Consider the following 22,631-nt stretch of genomic DNA (forward strand, 5'->3'; position numbering starts at 1 on the left):
GGGGGCGGTCCGCCGCCGTGACTCGTGACGTTCTCTGAGAAATATTAACCAATCAGAATCGAGCTACGCTGTCGAAGTGACGTCACAGTTAAAGGGAACCTTCCGTTACTTGCTTGCTGAAACTCTAACTGCATTGAAGAAACGACTGGATTCCAGCATAGGGTTGATTAAACGCCCAGCACTGCGGTCTTCCATCCAACACCAGCGTCCACTGCAACTTATGTAACGGCGAAGAAATCAGCACAATCCCGCTAACGAGCTACTTTTGGGGGGCGTTTTACTGCCGTCGCATCTTCCACTGCTGGGTGAGTAAATACGGTTACCATCACGCCAATAGAAGCTGGCGTCCAAACCGAGTCCTGAAAACCATGGAAACGTTGCGAAATGAATTCCTAACCTCCCAGACCTCACATGTAAACGTAGATCGTTTGCATGAAATACGGCCGATGAATTCCTCAAATGGCAGAAAAGTCCAAAAGTTCTGAAAATCGTCGAAATTGGTGTGCAAGCACTTTGCGATTGTTTGCTTGTTTTTTCCTGAGCGGTTACAAATGTAATTTTGGGTGCCATTAAAGTTTAGTCAAGCGCTCCTGTTTGAAAGATGGTGCTGCGTGATTCTAACATTTTGAACAGGATGTGGCTTAGTAAAGTTAACGCTTGCTACTAAAATACCCCGGGAGCCGCGTTATCAATCGGTAATGTTTAATCAGTCTCTAAACCGTGAACCATCACTGTATGTGGTTGCATGAAGTCCTAACGCACACGAACCACCTTCCCCGCCCCCCCTAGTCTGATATTAGTCGGGGCCGGGTACGTTCGAGTAAATGTGTTCTTCACGAATTAGTTGCAATGATTACAAAATCACGATAAGAATTGACGTCACAACACTAGTCATCATCATCTTGTAAATTGTGCACTTATTGTAGCGCAGGCAATGTTGTGCCATCTTCTTTCCGTGTGCCATGTAACATTACACCGAGTCCAGTGCCTGCTCACCACATTGCCACCGTCCTTTTCCACTCACGTCATTTCTTCTCTATGGTAGCACAATAGTCGGATTCCACTCCAAAAAATGATGTGGCCTGAATCTTGAATCAGGCCCTCCAGTATGGATTTTCTAGATAGAAAGAAAATATAACTCTGGATGCAACTGTGTTCGCAATTAACCAATCACATTCAAGCTCACATTAAATGGGAGCCAGCACATCATGTATAGTGCATCTGATAGAGTTCATGATGTTCTTAGGTTGTTCTGCCTTTTTTTGGAGTCAGATCTTAGGGATATCATTCTTCAATGATATCAGAAACTGGATGTCCATCCAAAACTGAAGTAAAGAATAAATCTGGTCAGAGAGACTCCCAAGAGGCTCATCACCAAAAGTACACAATATCTATCAATAGTGAAACATTGTGGCGGCAGAATCATTCTGTTTTTTTCTCATCTGAAATTGGAGCCTTAGTCATGTTAGAAGGATTTATGAATATTTCTAAATACCATTCAGTGTGCGTAAAACATTCAGGTTTCTGCTGAAAAGCAAAAAGAGCAAAAAGCCCACCACAGCATCCAAACTTTATTTGAGAGATATGTTTAAATGGTTGCAGGTCTGTGTTGAGTCAATTAGATAAGAATTTATCATAAATTTGAATGTGACTACTGTAATTTCTAGACTATAACCTGCACCCAAATATAAACCGTACCAGCTAGAATTAGGGGGAAATCCTGTTTGGCCATAAATAAGACGCACTGGACTATAAACCGCAGGTGTTTTCATGTTTAATTTCCACATATAAGAGAATATGCACAAATCATACAATATAATAAAAATCTTTACAAAATTCCATAGATAAGCCAAACTGGCTTGTGCAAAAAGTAGCACTTTATAGTCCGGAAAATACGGTAAATGTGTTTAATGCTAATGTATACATATATATATTCCTTGTTATATTTAGTATATGTTGTTAATATATATAAATCCAAAAGAGCTCAAAAACTTGGCATTTTAGGAGAGTTATATATAGCCTGTAGTAGGGCTGTCACTATAGAATATTTTTCCCAATTCCTAAAAAGTGAGCGAGAGGGGTGTGTGAACACACTGCAGTCATGCTCGGTACATTCATTCACTTAATTTACTTGCTATGGCAACACTTGTTTTGAATTTGAATGACTTGGAAGTCAACCAGCAGACAATTTATGTTCTGCTTTGGAGGCTCCACTGTTCTTCTGTCAGTGTTATCGCATTTTACTTAGTGGTGTGAAGTTTGAGTTCAGTGCAAATACAGCAGCTATGCGATTTGCAATACCATGGCATTATTTTACTGCCGCAAGCTGACTCTTCTTATTGAATTGTATCTCCTGTGAACTGCTGACTTTAGCAGAGTGGGCATCTTTTGTTTGTTTGCCCAGCTCAACTCGAATAAGGCGAAATGCTGGTTCTTTAAAAGCAAATTGGAATGCGTCCGAGTGTTGAGTGACCCGACGAGGTCATAGGTGTCTGCTATATTTACCAGCTCTGTAACTTGATCCGTGGCATTCTGGATAACTGTGCTCATACTATCCTCTCACTCCTCTCGAGCAAGCAGCCCTGTATCTGCCCATTGGTCGGACCGCTCAGAACAACAACGGTGAGGACCTGATAAAGAGACGCTTTCATTTCACACTTATTGTTGTTTTAGGTGCCCGTTTTTCTCAGCTGTTGGCTACGTCTTCCGAACAAAGCACAGTAACGAAAGACGATGAGGGATTATCTTCAAAAGTTCTTTCGTTTTTCCTGCCTAACAATAGACCCCTAACATAGGGGGCAAGATCATGCCCTGAATAGTGAAAGTAATGGATTTCTACCTCTGGTGGAGGAATGAGTCTTGAAAATAATGTTTAGCGATATTATAAAACTTTTTCAGATGGAGTCTTGGTATTGTCTTTACCTGAACTTTATACTTTTATGGTGATTTGATACATGCATGGCATGCAAGTACAGTGTATGTCATTAGCCATAAATAGATATTTATAGTTGCTGAAGCAATGTCAGCCTGTTGTGAGAGACACAAAGATGAAAACAGTGGGTCTTTGGAATCAGGTAAATTATCTTGTCTCAAAATTAGGGCCGGGATCCAAAATGACAAATCTATTTTGATTGGCTGGTCGATTGTCTCGGAGACACAACATTGAAATGACTATCAAGCTGTAATAAATGTTTCTCTATGTTCCATGCCATCATTTTGCACTATTGCCATGACATTGAGATGTGTTTGATTAAACTTTGGTTACTTGGGAGGAAATAATTCGTGGTCTAAAAACTTTGTATATGTTGCTGTTTCACAGCCTTGTTGAGTTTGTGTGTCCTTATGTTTCCTCAGGTGGGATCAATGTCTCAAAGCCTGTGAGTGTGTGGACATTGTGGGTCAGTAAAAGTAGGGCAAGTAGCCCAGGAGCCTTCGCAGTCTATGGGAACTGCTACGGCAGGTAACCATGTCACACACACGATTTTAAACATTAACACCTTCTGTAAGAGTTCACTGGAATAAGATGTATGGCGCATGTACTCGGGTACTGTCATGCAATACGTTTGCATGCATTCAAGAAAATCAAATTACTGCATTAACTCGAGTTAAATGAGACAGTTGAAAATGCATTTAAACTTAACCCTAATTTGACTATGTTCCACTTTTTCAAATTTGGGTTGGACAGTGATATTGGATTGGAAATCAAAAATTTCAGGCAGCTATACTCTTCTACTAATTGGCACTTTCTGCACACAAAGCTAAAAAGGAAATACAGAGATGCTACATGAACATGAAAAAGGGAGACTTATATATGCATGGAAGAAAAAAAAATGTTTAGTGCCTGATAAATGTTTTAGAATGACTATGAAAATATACTCGGCTGTGTTTACATCCACAACTGTGCAAATTGCCTGGTTTTTAATTGCGCCCAAGCACTGTGTTACCGGGAGAATACCAAAACTTTGTCAAGCCTGCTTCCATGTAGATTTTGACAGCTTGAAAACAGAGGCCATAGAAAGAAGTCGAATTAAATGGAGTCGGGCAACTATGCCAATTCGCTCACTTATGTGGTCATGTCGACATGGATGGACGTACGGACATACGGATGGATTGATGCTAACGTTTTTTGTCAAATGTTTGTCCATCTTGAACATTTTTGTATTGGCACTTAAGTTTGCCCTCAGTTTGATTCACTTGAACTCATAACCAGCTCATTCTCGACTTGAGTGGGGCTAAATACATACGATGCATTGTGTTGAAACTGTTGCTGGGAATAGTTGGATCAAGTCCGCCTGTGGCTCTTGAGATCAAGTAGCAAAGCCAAGATTGTGAAGCAGTTTGCAGCTGATGACTGAAAGCAAGCAATGAGGCGTCAGGGTGGCCTCAGCAATGTCCTGCTCACATTTCAGAATATATATAGACACTTGTCAGAGCCGAACCCTGCGCAACTCAGAGGCTATCATCAGAACTTCATATGTTTTTTTTCTTTTTTATTATTATTATCAGGGGTGTAGAGAAGTGGTGTGCAGGTGCTCGCTGCACTGAAAACATTCAATTGCATCATTTAGTTTCAGGGCCAGCCTTCAAAGTCAAGTTAGCTGCCACAATTGTTTTGAGGCCCAACTTCCTGTGTGGAGTTTGCATGGTCTCCCCGTGCCTGCATGGGTTTATTACGGTTTTCTCTCGCATTTCGAAAACATGCGTGGTAGGCTGATTAACCTCCAAATTGGCTGTAGGTGTGAGTGTGAATGGTTGTTTGTCGATTTGTGCTCTGTGATTGGCTGGTGAGCAGTTCAGGGTGTACCCCCGCCTACTGCCCAAAGTCAGCTGGGATAGGCTCCAGTGAACTGTATTATTTTTTATCGTTGTAGTCCTGATATGTGGTTGTGATTAGGAAATAAAAAGTGAAAACTGGCAAAGAGCTTTCACTTTTATAGTGCTTTTCTAACTTTTGTACTCACATGTTTTCTAATTCACCTACTGATGATATATTTGATATATTGGTCAAGGTCCTTAAAGTGTCAACAGAAACACAAACACAAAGGTAGTCATGGAAGCTACCAACTTGCTCAACGAATGAGAATACTCAAGTATCCAGAGAGTGTGTCTGTGTACTGTTGTTTTCCCTGGCTACTCTCATCTCAAAAGGAAAATCCATCGTGTTCTCTGACTGAGAGAATTATTTTTGGAGAGCCCGAAATCAGAAGATTTGGACAATCACTAGTAAAAGAATATCTCGAAATGATTTCTCAATTAGGCGGCTCGGTGGCGCACTGGTTAGCACGTCCGCCTCACAGTTAGGACGGTGCCGGTTTGATTCCACCTCCGACCCTCCCTGTGTGGAGTTTGCATGTTCTCCCCGAGCCCGCGTGGGTTTCCTCCGGGAACTCCGGTTTCCTCCCACATCCCAAAAACATTCTTGGTAGGCCGATTGAGCACTCCAAATTGCCCCTAGGTGTGAGTGCGGATGGCTGTTCGTTTCTGTGTACCCTGTGATTGGCTGGCAACCGGTTCAGGGTGTCCCCCGCCTACTGCCCGATGACCGCTGGGATAGGCTCCAGCACGCCCGCGACCCCCGTGGGGACAAAGCGGTGCAGAAAATGGATGGATGATTTCTCAATTATTGAAATACGAGGCGATCAATTTAACGGTAAATAGACTGTTATCTACACCTATCTACATGCTGTAGTAGATATTAACCTGTCAAACAGTACTCCACACAATCACCAGCTTAGCCTGGCCTGCATTTGTGATTTGGCCAGCAGTAAATGTTGGCTTATCACCAGAATGCCACCTGCCTGTCGACTCTATTTCTGAATTATTGATAAACATTTGGTTCGAGAGAAAGCCTAAGAAAGGGGAGAGGAGAGAGAAAGCGTCAGACACCTATTAGGAATACAAATCCTGCACGACAGAATTTGGTTTCATGGCAGCATTGAAAAAGCAATCATAATTGACTTATTTATTTCCATCAACATTTAAAGCATGTAGTAAGACAGAGGTTTGGGGGTGAAAACAAGTCTAAGCTATTCCCAGATCCCTTTTTGGTTTTCTTTGACAGTGCATGGTTTTATTTTAAAGTCCACTAAACATTTACAGCTAAAAAAATGTTAATAGCCAGAGTATCACTTTCCTTTGAATTTTCACAATCAATCTATCATCTTAATTGACTTTAATTTTAGTTTCCACATGCATCCCTTACTTCAAGATAGAGAATGATTTTAAATGAGCAGCTGCTTGCTGGTGCCTCATGATGCATTTTACACAGATTCATCACCATAATAATTGACTCGTGAATGATCAAAATAACAATTTGTGACATGCCGATTTCGATCCGATCGTGACGCGCACCGCCATTTTTTGGTCATTCTTGTGTTAAATGCATGCGCACAGGCTAAATACAGTCTTCCCATTTGTGTGCAACTCCTCCCACATGACGACCAGGCCAATCTAAATATATTCGTCATTTTTTAAAAATTTTTTGTGCAACGAGGGAGCAATACGGTGAGTTAAATTTAAAACACGAATACATCAAGAGATACTGTTAGCTGATATCAGTACATTTGTATTGGCTATTTTGATACATTTAGTTTCAAGAATAGTCTTAATAGAATCATCTCGGCTTGAACAGACATGTTTTTATATTACCAGTTGAAGTCATTAGCGGAGTTAAACAAATTTATTTAAAAGTGACATTATTGTTTAATTTCCATATGAAACCAACACGTCCATGATGGTTTTAACGTTGTCTTTGGTTTCTTTGCGTCTTGCACACTCGTCTCCATCCAGACTAAAATTGTCTTCACGCGTCATCACACGCGACCTTTTTACTCCAATTTACAGTTTTAATTTGCACGAATTACAAATTACGTGTACTGTTGCTTTTAATGACTACATCAGAATATTGTTTGTTTCAACTGAGAAAGTCTTTTGGGAGCAATCAGGAGTGGAGCTCACACAAATTTACACACACACACCCAATGGGTGCAATAAATTATAGTATTCATAATTATATCAATAGAAACTAAACGGACAGTTCATCACGAAAAAAACAAACAAACGCGAGTGGGCTCTGGTCTTATGTCTTCGCATTAAGACGCAAGGCCGTCCGTTCCGTGGAAGTCTGCGGGACTTGATTCGGTAGCACGTTTCGAAGTGACGCGATGGGAGGTAATTCACAACAGTGTCACGCTTCGGGATTCTATGTACTCAAATGGCATCGTTGAAATGAAATAAGTTTTGGCTGTTTCAAAAAAAAAATGACGAGCATGTGTGTAAGTGTCCATTTGATACTTTATTGTAACAATTTCATCAAATTAACATTTTGTGAGAAGCTGAAATGATTTTTTTTTCTCTTTATTGATTGATTTACGAGTAGCTGATCAAGTGATCCCTCTTTTGTGTGTTTGCTGTGCCTACAGTCAATGCAGTCTTCCGCAGGCCCTTTTTTCCTGTGGCTGAGAACCCAGCAGCACCAGCACCATGTCCCACGTCTCCTCCACTGCCAAGCGCTACGCTGGCCCGTCCTACAGCAGCCATTACAGCTCCTACAGCTCCCCCATAACCTCAAGCCTTAGCTCCTACGGTGAGCGGAACAGGTTGTCCTCCTACAAGTCCCCTGCCTCCACTACCTCGTCCTCAGGTTACACCTCTTCCAGCTATCTCGGCAGCTCCACGGTTCGCAGCCGGAACTACAGCACCTCCCTGGACCCAGACCGGGGCCGTGTCATCCCACGGTCAGACATCCTTGGAAGTAGCAGCAACCGCCGCAGTGAAAGCCTCAGTCGAACCCCTGTCAAGAGCTATGCAGGTTCTGGACTCAGTGGGGGGTCAGCCTACACAACGTACAGCTCTTACTCTTCAGCGCAGTCCAGCTACCTCTCTTTATCACCGGTGGCCTCCAGAATGTCGCTTAATCGACGTAAATCATCATCCCAGAGTGACCTAACCAGGGACTTGGCTGCTCTGGGCCTAAATGACACCTCCGCCGCTAGCCCATCTTCCTCCTCCAGCGCCTCGAGGAGCTGTCGCTCTCGGACCAGTGAGGTGGCTAACACTTATGGCACTAACTCACCGGGCCCACCACGGAGCACTACTCAGGAGGCCGTCTCATGGAGCTCCACTAAGGAAGGCTTCAGTTGCAGCAGCAGCAGCAGCAGCAGATTACACAGTTCTTCAGTGTGGGAGCCAAGCACGAGTGGAGTAGGTCGCCCCACTCGGGACTCCACGGTAGGACCATCCTTTTTCTTCCTCACACTGAATTGAAATGATCCACTGATGGTACTGAGGTCTTCACGTGTACAGTGGTCGTATTGGTAAATTTGAAGGCAAAGAACAAACGAAATACGAGATCAGATTATGTTGCCAACTGAATAACAACAAGATAATCATATGCAAACAAGGCTACGTAGAGTAAGTGGCTGGGAACAAATGACCTCTTAACCCAGGACTTTTTCTGACCCCATGCAATTAGCTAACTCACACCTCCGATGAGCTCAGTAATTTATAATTAATTGTATACACGTTTAAATTTCAACAAGCAGACGTTACAGTACTATTGCTGCAATAACTTTAAACGCCACTTGGTGAGAGTATTGAGCTGTGATTGCCTCCCTGCTTCCTGTCTGTTGACGCTCTTACAAGGATGAGGAGTTTTACGTTGTTTTTGGTCTTATATTTGTTTTATTTTACAGCTGAACAAATTAATGCACTTCATATGTTCCATAGAAAAGGTCACTTTTAAATTAGAACAATTTGGTCCAACCAGGGTCATTCTGTTGCTGAAAAATTCCACAGGAGTCTCCCACACATTGTGTGTTTAAAAGCATTTGTCAGCATTTAATGTTCCCTACGAAATATTGATTTAAAATCCATTCTCAGTACAAATTCATCAGTTGCACCTTACAACGTATATGTATTGTTGTTTTCTAATTCAATTGACACAATGCAAACCAGTACCAATTCTGTCCTCTAAGATCAAATTGCAGAGACTCTCATTCAAACTTATTTGTTAAGCCGTCTTTTCAGATCTTTGGCTCCAATACTCTAGCGTAAGCAAAAATCATGCATACAGTATATGCTACATTATCTCCCTTCTTACATAGGAGTTCCCGTGGAGCAGATTCTTGTCTCCCACATATAGAGAGGTGGAATAAGTTCCATGTCTATTTGTTGTGTACACAAATAGATTGTAACATGAGATTCCTGTTGGGAAGACTACACGTCCTCTCCTGAAATTTACTTTGACACAACAATTGTGTAATCATTGTAATTTACAATGTATTCATTAGATTTTCAAATGAAATTTGAGGATAAACCTAAGCCCTTGGGATTGATAGTTTATTGCCAAGCTCTCTTGACTCATTTTCAGTCAAACGTGTTTGGGATTGATAGCTTTTTGCCAAGCTCTCTTGATTCATTTTCAGTCAAACATGTTTGTCATTTGACCGTGTAACAACACAGAAAGAACACCAATACGATGCCCAAATTAGCAGTGTATGTAAACACAGTATCATTTGTCAAAAATTGCCTTGAATATATCTGAAAACGTCATATTGCTAAACATAAACAACCCCTTATTATAAGGCACAACAATATCATGGTCATACGTGCTAATTTTATGGTGTTGTGGAACTGATTGACAAAAATATTATTGCTATCCAATGATAGATAGATAGATAGATAGATAGATAGATAGATAGATAGATAGATAGATAGATAGATAGATAGATAGATAGATAGATAGATAGATAGATAGATAGATAGATAGATAGATAGATAGATAGATAGATAGATAGATAGATAGATAGATAGATAGATAGATAGAGTTTCAGTAGTGTGTAAAAGTCCTGCACAGGATCACTTGCATTTTGTGTGTAATTTAAAAGCTAATGCGTCATCTTGCTCAGAGTTGGTTAAGTGTAGGTGTCTGCCATGATTAATCCATACCCGTGTGGTCTTTGACCACAGCCTGAAGCCAGCCCCCCCCCCTACCCCTCCTGCTGAGGTCTTTACATCAGTGCGGAGGAAGCTGGTCTCTGACGTAACGGCTTGGCCGAGGGAGGGCGATGGATGACGCGTGTGGTGGGCAGGCTCTGTTTAGGGGCGGATCGAGCGTGCTGTCAAACGGAATGAGATTCATCTTCATAGATAGTGGCTCTGTTTATGTGAATGCTGGAGTAATAGCGGATTTTTGTGGCGTTTATTTCTATTGTGCTTTTCCCACCCTCTCCTTGTGAATTCACAAGGTGCGATTACTATAAAGAGGAGGTTTTGGAAGCGCTATCCATTCGGCGTTTTGCTTTTTTGAATGAATGACAGCGGGCAACAGAACACGACAGTTTTCGCGTTCCAGACAACCGGCAACTCGTCGACTCGCGTCTGTGAGCCGCGGCTCCATTCTTCCTCAGCATGCCCAGCATGAGACAGACATACACGGTGACCGTTCCCGAGGAACCGCCGGCAGCCGCGTTGCCCTTTCTTAAGCAAGAGATGCGGAGAAAAGGCAGCATGTCAGGCTCGGTGCTGGTCTCAGCATTCGTGGGGCTCCTCATTAACCAAGCCAAGGTAAGAAACGGACGCAGCGCCCTACTACGTTTCGTAGTTCTGTGAAGGCGCCACGTTTGAGTAAATAGATCGTAAATCATGTTTTTTTTTTTTTTTCTAGTTCGAATCTAGCCCAAGTAGGTTTAACAAGCAGTCATTCAGTTTCGTTGCGAGGATCAGTAAATACATGCTTTAACGAGGTTGATCATTCAGAAAAGTCACGTTGTCACGATTGCTTGTGTGTTATGTATTCCACCGAAAACGGTGTCAGGTTAACGTTAAAGTGAGTCATTTTGCAGAGGTAAGCCGCTGTGTTAAGCCTCTGTACGCCACGGTGCCAGGAGCTAACAGTAGGCCCGCACTAACGGGTCACTACTTATATAACTGCGCTTAATCCTCACCATCGGGCTACACTACAACTGCTCTTACTATACTGCTCTTATCTGTGAGGCTCTTTGCTTGTTGTTCATTGGCCATAAAGAGAGAAAATATATCAATAAAAAAACAGGGATTCCTTTATATTTTTGGGTGTATTGCAAAATGTACAGTTGCCAGATATGATATCATGTACTCTAAATATTCTAATTCATGATCAATGACAGAACTGGTGAATCTCGTGAGATGGGGGAGGGACATCTTCTGTCATGTTTACTTGATAACGTTCGGATTCAAATGTCTCAGAGGGACACCAGTGGTGTGTCACCAATTGTGTCACCTCTGCAGTTATGTTGTGGGAGCATTCATGTTACAAACACGTAATGTCTAATAATGAATCTCATCCTTATGTGGCGCATCAAATTTTACCGTTACAGTCAGTGTTAATGTGTCGGTTAAGGTTTAAAGGCCTAATTAACACAAACGTTATGTTGCCATAAAATGTATCCAGTTTAACATAGTAACTAGTCTAGTATGAATCAAACATCTGCTTGGCTTAATGTATGATGACTAGCATATACTTTTAAATGCCCCGGGTCAATTTGAAATTGTTTGCTGATCCTGATCAAATAAACGTAATTGTAGGGTGAACAACTCTGTTGTCATAAGGGGAGGAAAAAAAGTTGCAGTGCGGTGTTGAAAATGTGCCAGCTTCTGTTATGTAATGTGAAATCATATTAGTGTGGCCTCTGGAGCTAGCCAGTGATTTCAGCTTGGTTGGCATGCTTAATGTTTTGTTGTCACTGTGCACCTGCCCCTCCCACCTTCACTGCTCCCTCCCCTTGTCCACAACCAGCGTGGCAGGGGAACGTGCTATGTTCTCCCTCTGGCGTGTGTGTGAGTGTGTGTGTGTGTGTGTGTGAGAGGTTGCCTATCTGAGACATGTGCATGCAGCTACATGAGGGTGTGTACAGTGTTCGTGTATGTTTGTTTCTGGACATGTGCAGCAAGCCCCACGGGACACCGGCATTGGAGATAAACAACTACATTCAGTTTGATACTGTGTCTTACCTCTGTATTTGCTTATTGATGATATGATTAATAATAATATAACCCACATTTGTGAGATTTTGATATTTACAATCTAAAATGTATCATAACATCTTAGTTTACAACATACACTACACAAAATGATTGCATTGATTTGTTAAAAAAAAATGCTTTGTAACAAAACTGCCATAAAAGAAACGCTCCAAATATATGTGTGAAAAGAATATTGCTTTTCCCCATGAAGGTTTCCTGAACTATATAGTCAGAGGTTCACTGCATGTAGTTTTCTTTTAATTAGGATTGATTCACAGTCCAATGATATTCATTATTACCCGATGGCCCTCTTTCAAGTAGAGTCACATGTAAGTAGTTGTGAATGGCAAGAGGATTTCAATATCCAATCCATTATAATATGTAGCACACAAGGCAATGTAACCATTGGCTGCATTTCATATGTGGTGCATGGTGTGTACCCAATAATAAATAGGGTATTTCCTCGGAATCATATTTTCAAGGACGCACACTGCAGTCACGCCAAATTGGTAAGTCTGTCTTTTAAATGAATAACACAGCCATGCATACTTAATACAGTCGGAATTGTAGACTAGAAAGATAACATGATTTATCGCTTTTCTCATTAATGTGTTGTGATTAGTCTTGCAGTATACTGCAAACTCATTAAGGCCAAGAAAAGTAGCCATTCTTCTTAGTAGGATTGTGCTCTTGTATCCGGAATTGTGTAAATGCGTGAGACGTTGAGCTGAGCTGGACACTGGTACAACAAATACGATGCCTGATGCAACCCTCTGTTTGTTTTCAAGGGCAAATAAAAAGACACCTTTCCCAGAAAGTGTTCTTGCGAGCATTCACTTGCTCCGTCTCATGTGCAAGCACACACTTAAAATGACCAAGTACACACGTGGGAGTTTTTACTTAACATTAGCAACATAAGTAGCCTCAGAGGGAAAGAGAGATATTGTTGACGATACCCTGCTGCCAAAGTGAGAGAGGCAAGGCAGAACAGATTGTTCTGTTGCTCTGTCTCATGCTGTTTTGCTAGCCGATCCGCTGTTGGTGGTGGGCACTGCCAGGTGGACTGAGGCGTTCTGTTGTTTGCTTCGCACACAAACATATTAGAGAGGTGGGAAACTGTCACTTATTATGGCTTTTGTCCAAGGGGACCATCATTATAACAAAGAAGCAACTCGGGACCACAGCTTTGCACCGAAGGCGGCTAGACCTACATAGGCTATTTATTTGCATCTGTATGTCAATTTTGGGAATCTCAGTTACATTTGACATCATTTGGATGGGTAAATGATACACATAATTAGCTTGAAAATAAATCAAGTCGAAATAAAAAAAATTATTATAGTTTTAAAAATATTAGTTATTTTCCATTTCCAATTTCGTGGACCACCGTAATACCGCCACGGACCACTCGAGGGTCACCGATGACTGGTTGACAATCCCTGGTTTAATATGTTAGATTACACGTGATGACAGTTTTGCCAAGATCCTGTATACCTATTATTCCTTTCATACTGGTGGGTGAACTTGTAGCCAAGCAGCAAAGTGATTCATTGATTAAAAAGGCTGACTGTAAAAAGCATATGAGGGGAACACACCTTGCTACGACCTTGCTGTGATCCATTTTCTCCACTCCAAAATAACCCTCCAGCAGATCTTGATCTTTGAATTAAGAGAGCACAATGATTGGACAGATTATACTTATTATACCTTCACGGTCGGGTACCGGCCGAAAGGACATTTTGTATGTCCCTTATTTCCGTTCAACCTGATTCCTGGAATGCCTTTCTGTTCCCAATGCTTTTAGGCTAAAAGGGGCCGTGTTTCTAAAGTAGTTCAGCAGTAGCCCACGGTGCTTTATGGCATTTATGAATGAAGCATTTATATTAGGTCTCCTGGTGGGCCACCTCTTCAGTGTGCAGTATGTATACATCTGCTTGTTCACATGGAACTACTGGAATGTAAAGTCATATGATCCCTCTTATGATTATCACTTATCTTTCTGTCCATGCATCATTCCTTTCAAGCAGTAGTTTGAAAATAGTTACAGAGTATACAGTGTAATACACTGTCAAATACTAAATTGAATGGGTGTGTGGTGCAGACTCAATTGGGTGGCCAGGGTACAGAAAGAAAACTAAGAAAAAAGGTGTGAGGCAGCCCTAGTAACTAAAGAAAACTCATGCAATAAATATTAATCATATTACAAATGTGTTTATTTACATGATAGGGATATAATTCATGGTTTTAATTTTGTAATCTTGCTGATAATACTGCTCCCTGCCCACAGCCACGGTGTGTGTACATGAGTTTAATCCACCACACACACCATTGCTGCTTTAAACTGCTTACGTCTGAGAATCATTGGAGCATTTGCATAACGGAATTAGCTGTCATTATGGTCATGCTACTGGCTGGGATCAGAGCAAGAGCCAGCCATTCCCATTCATGTACCAATCCTTTTTGACGTGCTACTTAGGAAATGGATATTGAAGTGTAATTGCATTTTCTTTTGTGTCACATCCTGTCATTAACATTGAAAGGCGGTTTCAATCACCTTGGTAAAAGCTGCTGGATTTTTTTTCACCTTGAAAGTGACCTCGTTCATATGACGGCTTACGTAACAACTGCAATAATTCTGACTGTACATCACTGAGAAAGATTATCAATGTAATGAAATACACATCATCAGTGATGCTGGGAAAGTTTCATTCTGTCACTTAAGAATTTAAGACCACATGATTCGCTTTGTATTCTGGTCTAATGCCAATGAACCTTCAAGTTGTTTTTTTTTCATTGAAGGCTTGTAAATCACATACACTGCGTCACACGTACTCCACTCTCAGCCCTCTCACTGTAATGTCCTCTAACACTGCATCCTATTAAAAAAAAAAAAAAAAAAAGATAAGAATAGCGTTGCTACAGAGACAGAACAGGGATTTTTTTTTTTTCCCCTAGCTGTGACGTCAGCTCGGCTTAGCATCAGCCAATAGCAAGAAGACGAGGCGGCGCAATCTGGCCATGGCATCAGTCAGCACAGTATAGCCAAGCGTTCATCTGTGGGTGCATGTGTTGATGGGGCAGTGTCTTATGAAATACAATTTAAGGTGTCCAAATAGGATTGCCATGATGGAGTCTTTATTGAGGCTTGGTGAAAATGCTCCATGCACGCACCATGAAAACAATTCACCATCATACTGCAAACATCAGTGGTCAGGATATGATGCTTCATTTATTTTATTAAGATCATTGTGTTGTGCTGCAAATGTTTTATGATCATTTTTACATGAGAATTTTCACGGTGTTACATGATCATTTTTATGTGTTTATTTATTTTTTTTTCCCCTGGAGTGGCAACAATACACTTCTGTAGACATCTGTCCTGAAAGTGTGACTTCAAGCTCGGCATCTTAGAACAGGGCACATTCCTTATCCACCCCCCCTGACTTTGTGTTAGTTCTAGCCATTCAATTACGTAACAACTGCACTTGTGTAATGGAATTGAACAGCATTAAGTTGTACAATTTTGCATTCTGTTAAGACTGTGAAAATGTGCCAATACAACACATGAAAAAAAAAAGAAGCCTAAATCCCAATTTCATTTTGAAAATGTTTATGGGTTGGAGCTACTGGATAGAAATTGCTCAAGGCTATGACATTTTCTGCTATTTTCTGTTGCTGCAATCTGAGAGGGACAAAAGATCCCCCCCCCCTCCCTTCCCCCAATTGCGTCACTCACTTAACCGTCATTTACCAACACAACATCCAGACATCCCTCTTGCCATCCATTTTCTGTCCCACAAGAAGCTGAAGCCTAGTGCTGCAGACTTGAAGTAATCATTCGATTAGATTCATTTTACCAATGTTTTTATTGCAAAAATATACAGTATATCTCAAAGCATTTCGAAACATGAAATTAAATGATCAACATTATATGTGTGCAAAACTTGTTACCAAAATCAAATGTATGTGTAAAACATCATTCAAATGTTTATTTCACTTAATGTATATATATCATTACAACACAGTACATTGTTTTATTTATTTAAAAAAAAACTATAAACTTGTCAAATCACAAATATGCCTCCAAGGTTTTGATCTTATCTCTGCGTGATGTTTTCCAGAACTCAAAAAGTGCCCAGGGACTGGTTGGACTGAAAAATCTGGGAAACACAGTGAGTACAGCTTCCATTTACAGTAGAAATCATTTGACATGTGTATCTGGTAAAGTGAGAAATTGTACAGACTTGCAGTTAGTGTGGTGTATGTTATCGCTTTGTTGACATCCGCCCACGCCGGAGTGGGGGGTCTGAAAGACTATCTGCTAGGCAACAGGCTTTTGTAGGGTTCCGAAAATAAATGGGATTTGTGTGTTGCTCTTTTTGTGAGGTTAGCTCATCGGAGCACTATGAACTCTTGGCCAAGGAGCACTCTTTCTCTTTGCCTTTTACCGGTTTGAACCTGCCAAAGTGCATATTGCCTTTGTGCCTGTGACCACACGTTATAGCAGTGTATGCTGTAGAAAACGTTTGTCTCCATGAGAACATTGCGACTGGAGGTGTTTATTTTGTGCCATCTATCACAAACTGGATCAATGTCCACTTTTTATGTATCAAAGTGGATACAATATATCAGATATCTGCTAGTTACTAATTTGGATTCACACAGGTAGAGATACTGTCCTCCAGCAGCTATCCGTTATGTATTACCGTATTTTCCGGACTATAAGGTGCACCTTCAATGAATGGCCCATTTTAAAACTTTGTCATTATATAAAGCGCACCGGAATATAAGGCGCACCATTAATGTATCATGTCAGATTTTTAATCCAAATCAAATCATTCTCCATTTTATCTATTTAATTTCAACTTCAGATGCAAGAAATTACTTTATAATCACAAAATAATGATCCGTAGTCTTTTTGATTCATGATTCATCGTCTTCAGCGGGCCACTTATGATTGATTTCATGACACAATGCTTCGGGCCAGTTTAAATTTAGGAATTTGGTCCATATATAAGGCGCACCGGACTATGCACTGTTGGCTTTTGAGAAAATTTGTGGTTTTTAGGTGCGCCTTATCATCCGGAAAATACGGTACTTAGCAATTTGCATGTCAATTTGGAAAATACAAATCTTGTCCATTGTTCACATCAACACACTCTAGTTACATTGAAATCTGAATCAAGAATGAAAACAATTTTGTGAAACACATCAAATTTTCCGACTTGTGCATCAGGGGTTATTAGCAGCTCAACATGTGACATTTTATTTTGGTTTCTTTCTAGTGTTTTATGAATAGTATCCTGCAGTGTCTCAGCAACACACACAGTCTGCGAGACTACTGCCTGCACAACTCGCACCGCAGAGACCTTAACAACAACAGCCGTACCAACACGGCCCTCATGGAAGGTGAGAGAGACTCAGAACTCAGACAGAAACGTGTTCCCACTCTTAAACTCTGGCTTTGATTGCAGTCTCTCCATTTGCAGTTAGATTGCCCAATACAATTCATTCTTGTGTTTATGTTGGTAGAGTTTGCCAAGCTGATACAAACCATGTGGTCGTCAACCAGCAGTGAAGCTGTCAGTCCGTCTGAATTCAAAACTCAGATCCAGAGATACGCTCCCAGATTTGTGGGATACAAGTAAGCCTTTTTTTTTTTTTTCATATTGTCTTGTGTATTTCTGTAGGCTAGTTTGTCAAGCAGTGAGTGGAGGTCATTGGCATTGAATTATCTATTGTCTTCTCCAGCCAACAGGACGCTCAAGAGTTCCTGCGCTTCCTCCTGGACGGCCTACACAATGAGGTCAACAGAGTGACGGTCAGGCCGAGAGGCACTGTCGAAGATTTTGATCACCTGCCGTAAGTATTGTGAGAGATTACAAGCATAGAATGCATGTCGTCTCCCAACGAGGCACAATCTTGTCCATCACTCATGAGCCTTGTTAAAGCAGAAGTTAAATCCAAAACTTTCTTTGCAATATGTTGTGCTCACACTGGTCTAAAGATGCCATTCTGGTTAATATTGTGTTTATTGAATTAAGATAAAAAATGTGCTCTATCCATCCCAGGTGGCTGCCTTTTTGTCCTGTACTGCCACCTGCTGACAAATGAAATTGATGTCAAAACGCCTTTGAAATGTCATGTGGCCAAACCTAAAAAAACAGGTGACCATTGTCATTCGTAAGCTGAGCCAATGGGCATTGTGACATCAATTTCAGTCAACAGCAGATGGCAGTCCCTTGAAGGGGATAAAAACAGGCACGTTTTCCCCTCAATTCTTATTACACAACCATAATATTAACCAGCATACTGGTTTAGACGAGTGGGGGGCACTTGCATAATGAAATACTATAGTAAAGAGAATCATCATCATTGTCTTCATACATCAATAATAGTAATAATATTTCTACTTTGAAAAAAAAGTTCTCAGTTGGAAAATGTGTTATTGAATATAATTAATGAAATTAGTTGATTTTTTTTAATGTGGCAATCAGGGTGAATTGTTTCAGTAACATATAGTCAACTGTAACAACTGATAACTATAGGATAATGTGGAATCACTTTCTGGATCCCACTCACAGTTTTTCAATGAATTGCATTATGAATAAATGTGTGCCCCAAATAATAATGTAAAAAAAAAAAAAAAAAAAAAATCAATTGCCTATTCAGTTTCAGAAGAAAATTCCAAAAGTTCAATTTTTTAACATCATTATTATTTAGCATCCAAAATTTTAAAATTAGCTGTAGGTGAAATGTAAACATTTGTTAGTTTTTGTGTGTATTTGTAACACATGATGCAAAATGTGTCACGGAGCAGTAATTGAAGGCTATGTCGGTTTCTGGGTCTGCGCTGGTCAGATTAATGCCCTAATTCTTTTTGGATATTATTATACATTACCTAACTGCTTGTTTAAGGGTCAGTGTTAATCTGTGCAATTTCTCTCTGCTGTTATCAAAATTTGATTTCATTTCCCCACACATCGGTACAGTATGCATTTGCATCATTAAAGGTAAGGGGCTCACAATGTTCCACTTTTAAGCATAGAGTAGCACAATATAGTTTTTTGTGTAGGGTATGATGATTAGTCAACAAAGAATTGCCACTGACAGTCAAATATCAATATTGGTTGGAAAAAAAAGGGCCAATAAAGTGAGTTTGGAAGGGGTATTGCAGAACTCTCGCATTTGTCTACATGACTATGTAAACGTATCCAACATGAACTGTTTTGTCTCTTCCATGTACAGTCTGACATTAAAAGTGCATTGCATTGTTCATTATCAGGGATGAGGAGAAAGGGAAGAAGATGTGGAGTAAATACCTGGAAAGGGAAGACAGCAAAATCGTTGGTAAGCTGAACTATATCATTTTAGCATCAATGACCCAATGCAGATGAAGCTGAGGTGTGCAATCTTTTGTCTTTCAGACTTGTTTGTAGGACAACTCAAGAGCTCTCTAACCTGCAGCCATTGTGGTTTCTGCTCGACTGTCTTTGACCCTTTCTGGGATCTGTCCCTGCCAATTGCTAAGGTTTGGACACTCTATATGCCACACAATGAGTGCAGGGATGTTTTATTATCGACCACTTCGACACACCCTTGTTATTGAATAGTGAATAAAAAATGCCCCGCACTATTCTTGCAAGGTACTTCTCATCTATCAACTTGACACCAAAGCTCCAACAGAGATGTTTTAGATTTGAAAATCATACTGTACATGAGATCTGAAAGAACATCTTAATTCAAACTCTAATTTTCCTCTCTGAATCTGTTTGTGTGTGTGTGTTTGTGTGCTAATGTCAACGCATCTATGCTTCCACTCAGAAGGGCTACGGTGAAGTGAGCCTCATGGACTGCATGCGGCTCTTCACCAAAGAAGATGTCCTCGATGGAGATGAGAAGCCGGTACGTTTCGGTACAGAACAGCGTCGTACTTACTTTTATGCCAATACTTAGTTGCATTGTTTGGTTTTCTCCACAGACGTGCTACAAGTGCAGAGCAAGAAGAAGATGCACCAAGAAATTCACAGTACAGAAGTTCCCCAAGATCTTAGTTCTGCGTATCTTTCTGCTACACTTTTAGTTCGACCTGAAAGCTTGGAGAGTTTTTGCTATGTTCAATTATGTACATAATTCAAGCCCAATTCATCAACCCAAAGATTTTCTCTTATAATAATATGTTGTATGTGCCCCCACTAGTCTAAACACAGCATTCTGATTAATATTGCACTTATGGAATTTGAGTTAAGCGGCAAAATTAACTCGTTTTTAAAACGGTTTAGCATGTTTGGGTATTTGACTGCAATCAAATGTTTAAGTGTATTGACCTGTGATACCACTAGCAATATTTTATATAATATTTGGCATCAGTGCTGTAAAGAAGTGTTTTAAAGACAGAAAACATGCCTCCTTGACTACTCGATGTCCAGACCTCAAACGCTTCTCGGAAGCAAGGAGAACCAGCAAACTGTCGACCTTTGTCAATTTCCCCATGAAGGATCTTGACTTGCGAGAGTTCGCCTCCGAAAATAGCAGTAAGTTTGCAAAGAAAATAGCCTACTTCTCAAATGTATGCATCCTCTAAAGTTGTAATTCAAGGATATATATATATTTTTTTAAGGAACAAAACCAAACTTTTTTGCCCTTGTTTTCCGTTGTCTTTTAGTGCATGCAGTGTACAACCTGTATGCTGTGTCCAACCACTCAGGCACGACAATGGGGGGTCACTACACAGCCTACTGTCGCAACCCTACATCTGGGGAGTGGTACACCTTCAATGACTCCAGGTATGCTTGAACTCTTGACCTTTATGAAGCACGTGATGACTAGAAGAGTGTTTCATTTGCATCTTTCAGACAATAATATCCCTTAACTTATTGTTTGTTAAGACGATTTCTGCACACCTCTATTCCTAGGAAGTTTTACCACTCAAGCAAATGATAAAATGCTTGAGAATATTAAAAGTTGCAAAGTTAAGCAGTTTTATTCATCCAACATTGATCTGTCCATGCAACTTTGTGGGGATGTACAGTATGTAGTATTCATCACTGTATGAATTTATTTTTGCACTTTATCCAGTTTTTCCAAAGGGTCACAAGTTGCTGTGAATATTGGGTTGATTTCATAACATAGCTCACAGCTATCTGCTGCCATCTTGTGTCCAAACTGCACAACGTTTCTTTCTTTGGCAGAGATCTGACTTTTGACATGGTTCAGGTTGTCATCTATGCTTTAATAATTAAGACCAATAATACGTTTCCTCTTCGGTGACACTTCTCCCTCTCCAGAGTAACGCCAATGTCCTCCAGCCAAGTGCGCAGCAGTGACGGCTACGTCTTGTTCTACGAGCTGGCTTCCTCCTCGCGCATGTGAATCCTGGCAGGCGACGACGATAGGCCGCAGCACCACTCTCGACAGACAGTCGGATGTAAAAACGAGCGACGTCGCGCGCACAAAGGCTTGCATCCACCAGGATGGAGGCTGGCTCTCAGCAGAGACGGCGGGAGAAGGGACACACAAGAGAACGTGATCACCAGCCCTTCTTTTGCTCTCGTTGTCTGTTCTCACCGTTTTCATCCAGGGTAGAGATGTGTGTGTATGTCTAGTATGTGTGTGTGGGTGTGTGTTAGACGGACACAGGGCAATAATCCCATTGACCTGAGGAACCCATGAACCTCCATCTCCCAAGTCTTCTCTATGCACCACAAGCTCAACTCCTGACTGCGCCTTTATTTTTTTCTCGGTTGCCTCAAAGCGTTCAAATGACTTGCAGGTTTTTTGGGATCTTTTCTGCGTTGGAGAGTTTTTGTTGTTATGTTGTTATTTGAGGTTGGAAAATCGTTTTAGCACATCTTTGTCGCTATTTTGGCAGCAAAGTTGCATTCTCGTCAGGGTTGGCTCAAGGTTCGATTTGTACTTTTCTTGTCACATGTGCGACAAGAAAAATCACAAAAATTGTCGGCGGAAATCTGGAGAACGTTTTGCAAGCATTTGCAACCTTGAACAAGCTCTGACCTAACACGCATTTTGCTACCTTCGTTAGCAGTCACAAATGTTCTCCCTTCAGTAGGCCTAAACCGTCCTCACGTTGTGACTGTAACAGGAATAGTCAGCCCACTGGCCACTTCCACTGCACCAAAACACTCCTTTGTTTTTCGACAGCATCATCTTCTTTAATTTTGCTCGAAATATGGCTGCGAGGCCGGTGGCACTCTGAGCATCGTATGTCTGAGCTGTTTTTTTCTCACAAGGTTATTTTATCCATCTTTGCAAAGTGTTGTGAATGAGTGAATGACCTGGCATCTGAAATGGATTCATCAATACGATAAAAGTAAAGCTTAATTCCTCATCACTCCAGATGAGATCTTCCTCTCCTGTTTCATGCCATTGAACAACAAGGAAAGAATGTTTAAAGAAGACAAAAAAATTGATCTGTATATTTTTATAGCCTGATGCAATATAGAGAATGTACAACTCAATGGTGCTGAAGCTGACCCATAACTGTTTTCATTTGGTTTCGTTACCAGATTTTGAGAAGAAAAAAGATATTTATGCTTAAAGGATGTTGTAATGATACACTTTTTAACAGTGGAGTGGCAGTCAAAAAATGAGTAAATATGGTATATGGA

At 40.8% G+C, this 22,631-nt stretch overlaps 1 protein-coding gene across 6 annotated transcripts; it reads left to right on the forward strand.

The window, feature by feature from the left end:
• The first annotated feature begins 93 nt into the window (after positions 1–93).
• On the forward strand, positions 94–22,630 carry usp2a (ubiquitin specific peptidase 2a). Of its 6 annotated transcripts, none has more exons than XM_085916663.1 (14): positions 94–305; positions 3,355–3,460; positions 7,422–8,229; positions 16,125–16,175; positions 17,289–17,412; positions 17,536–17,647; positions 17,755–17,865; positions 19,289–19,353; positions 19,431–19,534; positions 19,828–19,908; positions 19,985–20,063; positions 20,433–20,537; positions 20,669–20,789; positions 21,291–22,630. In XM_085916663.1, exons 3-14 carry the CDS (start codon positions 7,483–7,485, stop codon positions 21,373–21,375), a joined length of 1,785 nt encoding a protein of 594 aa, XP_085772789.1. In that variant the 5' UTR covers positions 94–305; positions 3,355–3,460; positions 7,422–7,482; the 3' UTR covers positions 21,376–22,630. The 6 variants fall into 6 exon arrangements, with proteins under 6 accessions (XP_085772789.1, XP_085772794.1, XP_085772790.1 ...); XM_085916668.1 differs by having other exon boundaries at positions 19,831–19,908; XM_085916664.1 differs by lacking the exon at positions 3,355–3,460.
• Position 22,631: the final 1 nt, after the last annotated feature.

The sequence above is a fragment of the Syngnathus leptorhynchus genome, chromosome 7, assembly GCF_054491065.1.
Source record: "Syngnathus leptorhynchus isolate UIUO chromosome 7, UIUO_Slep, whole genome shotgun sequence".
Taxonomy (NCBI): domain Eukaryota; kingdom Metazoa; phylum Chordata; class Actinopteri; order Syngnathiformes; family Syngnathidae; genus Syngnathus; species Syngnathus leptorhynchus.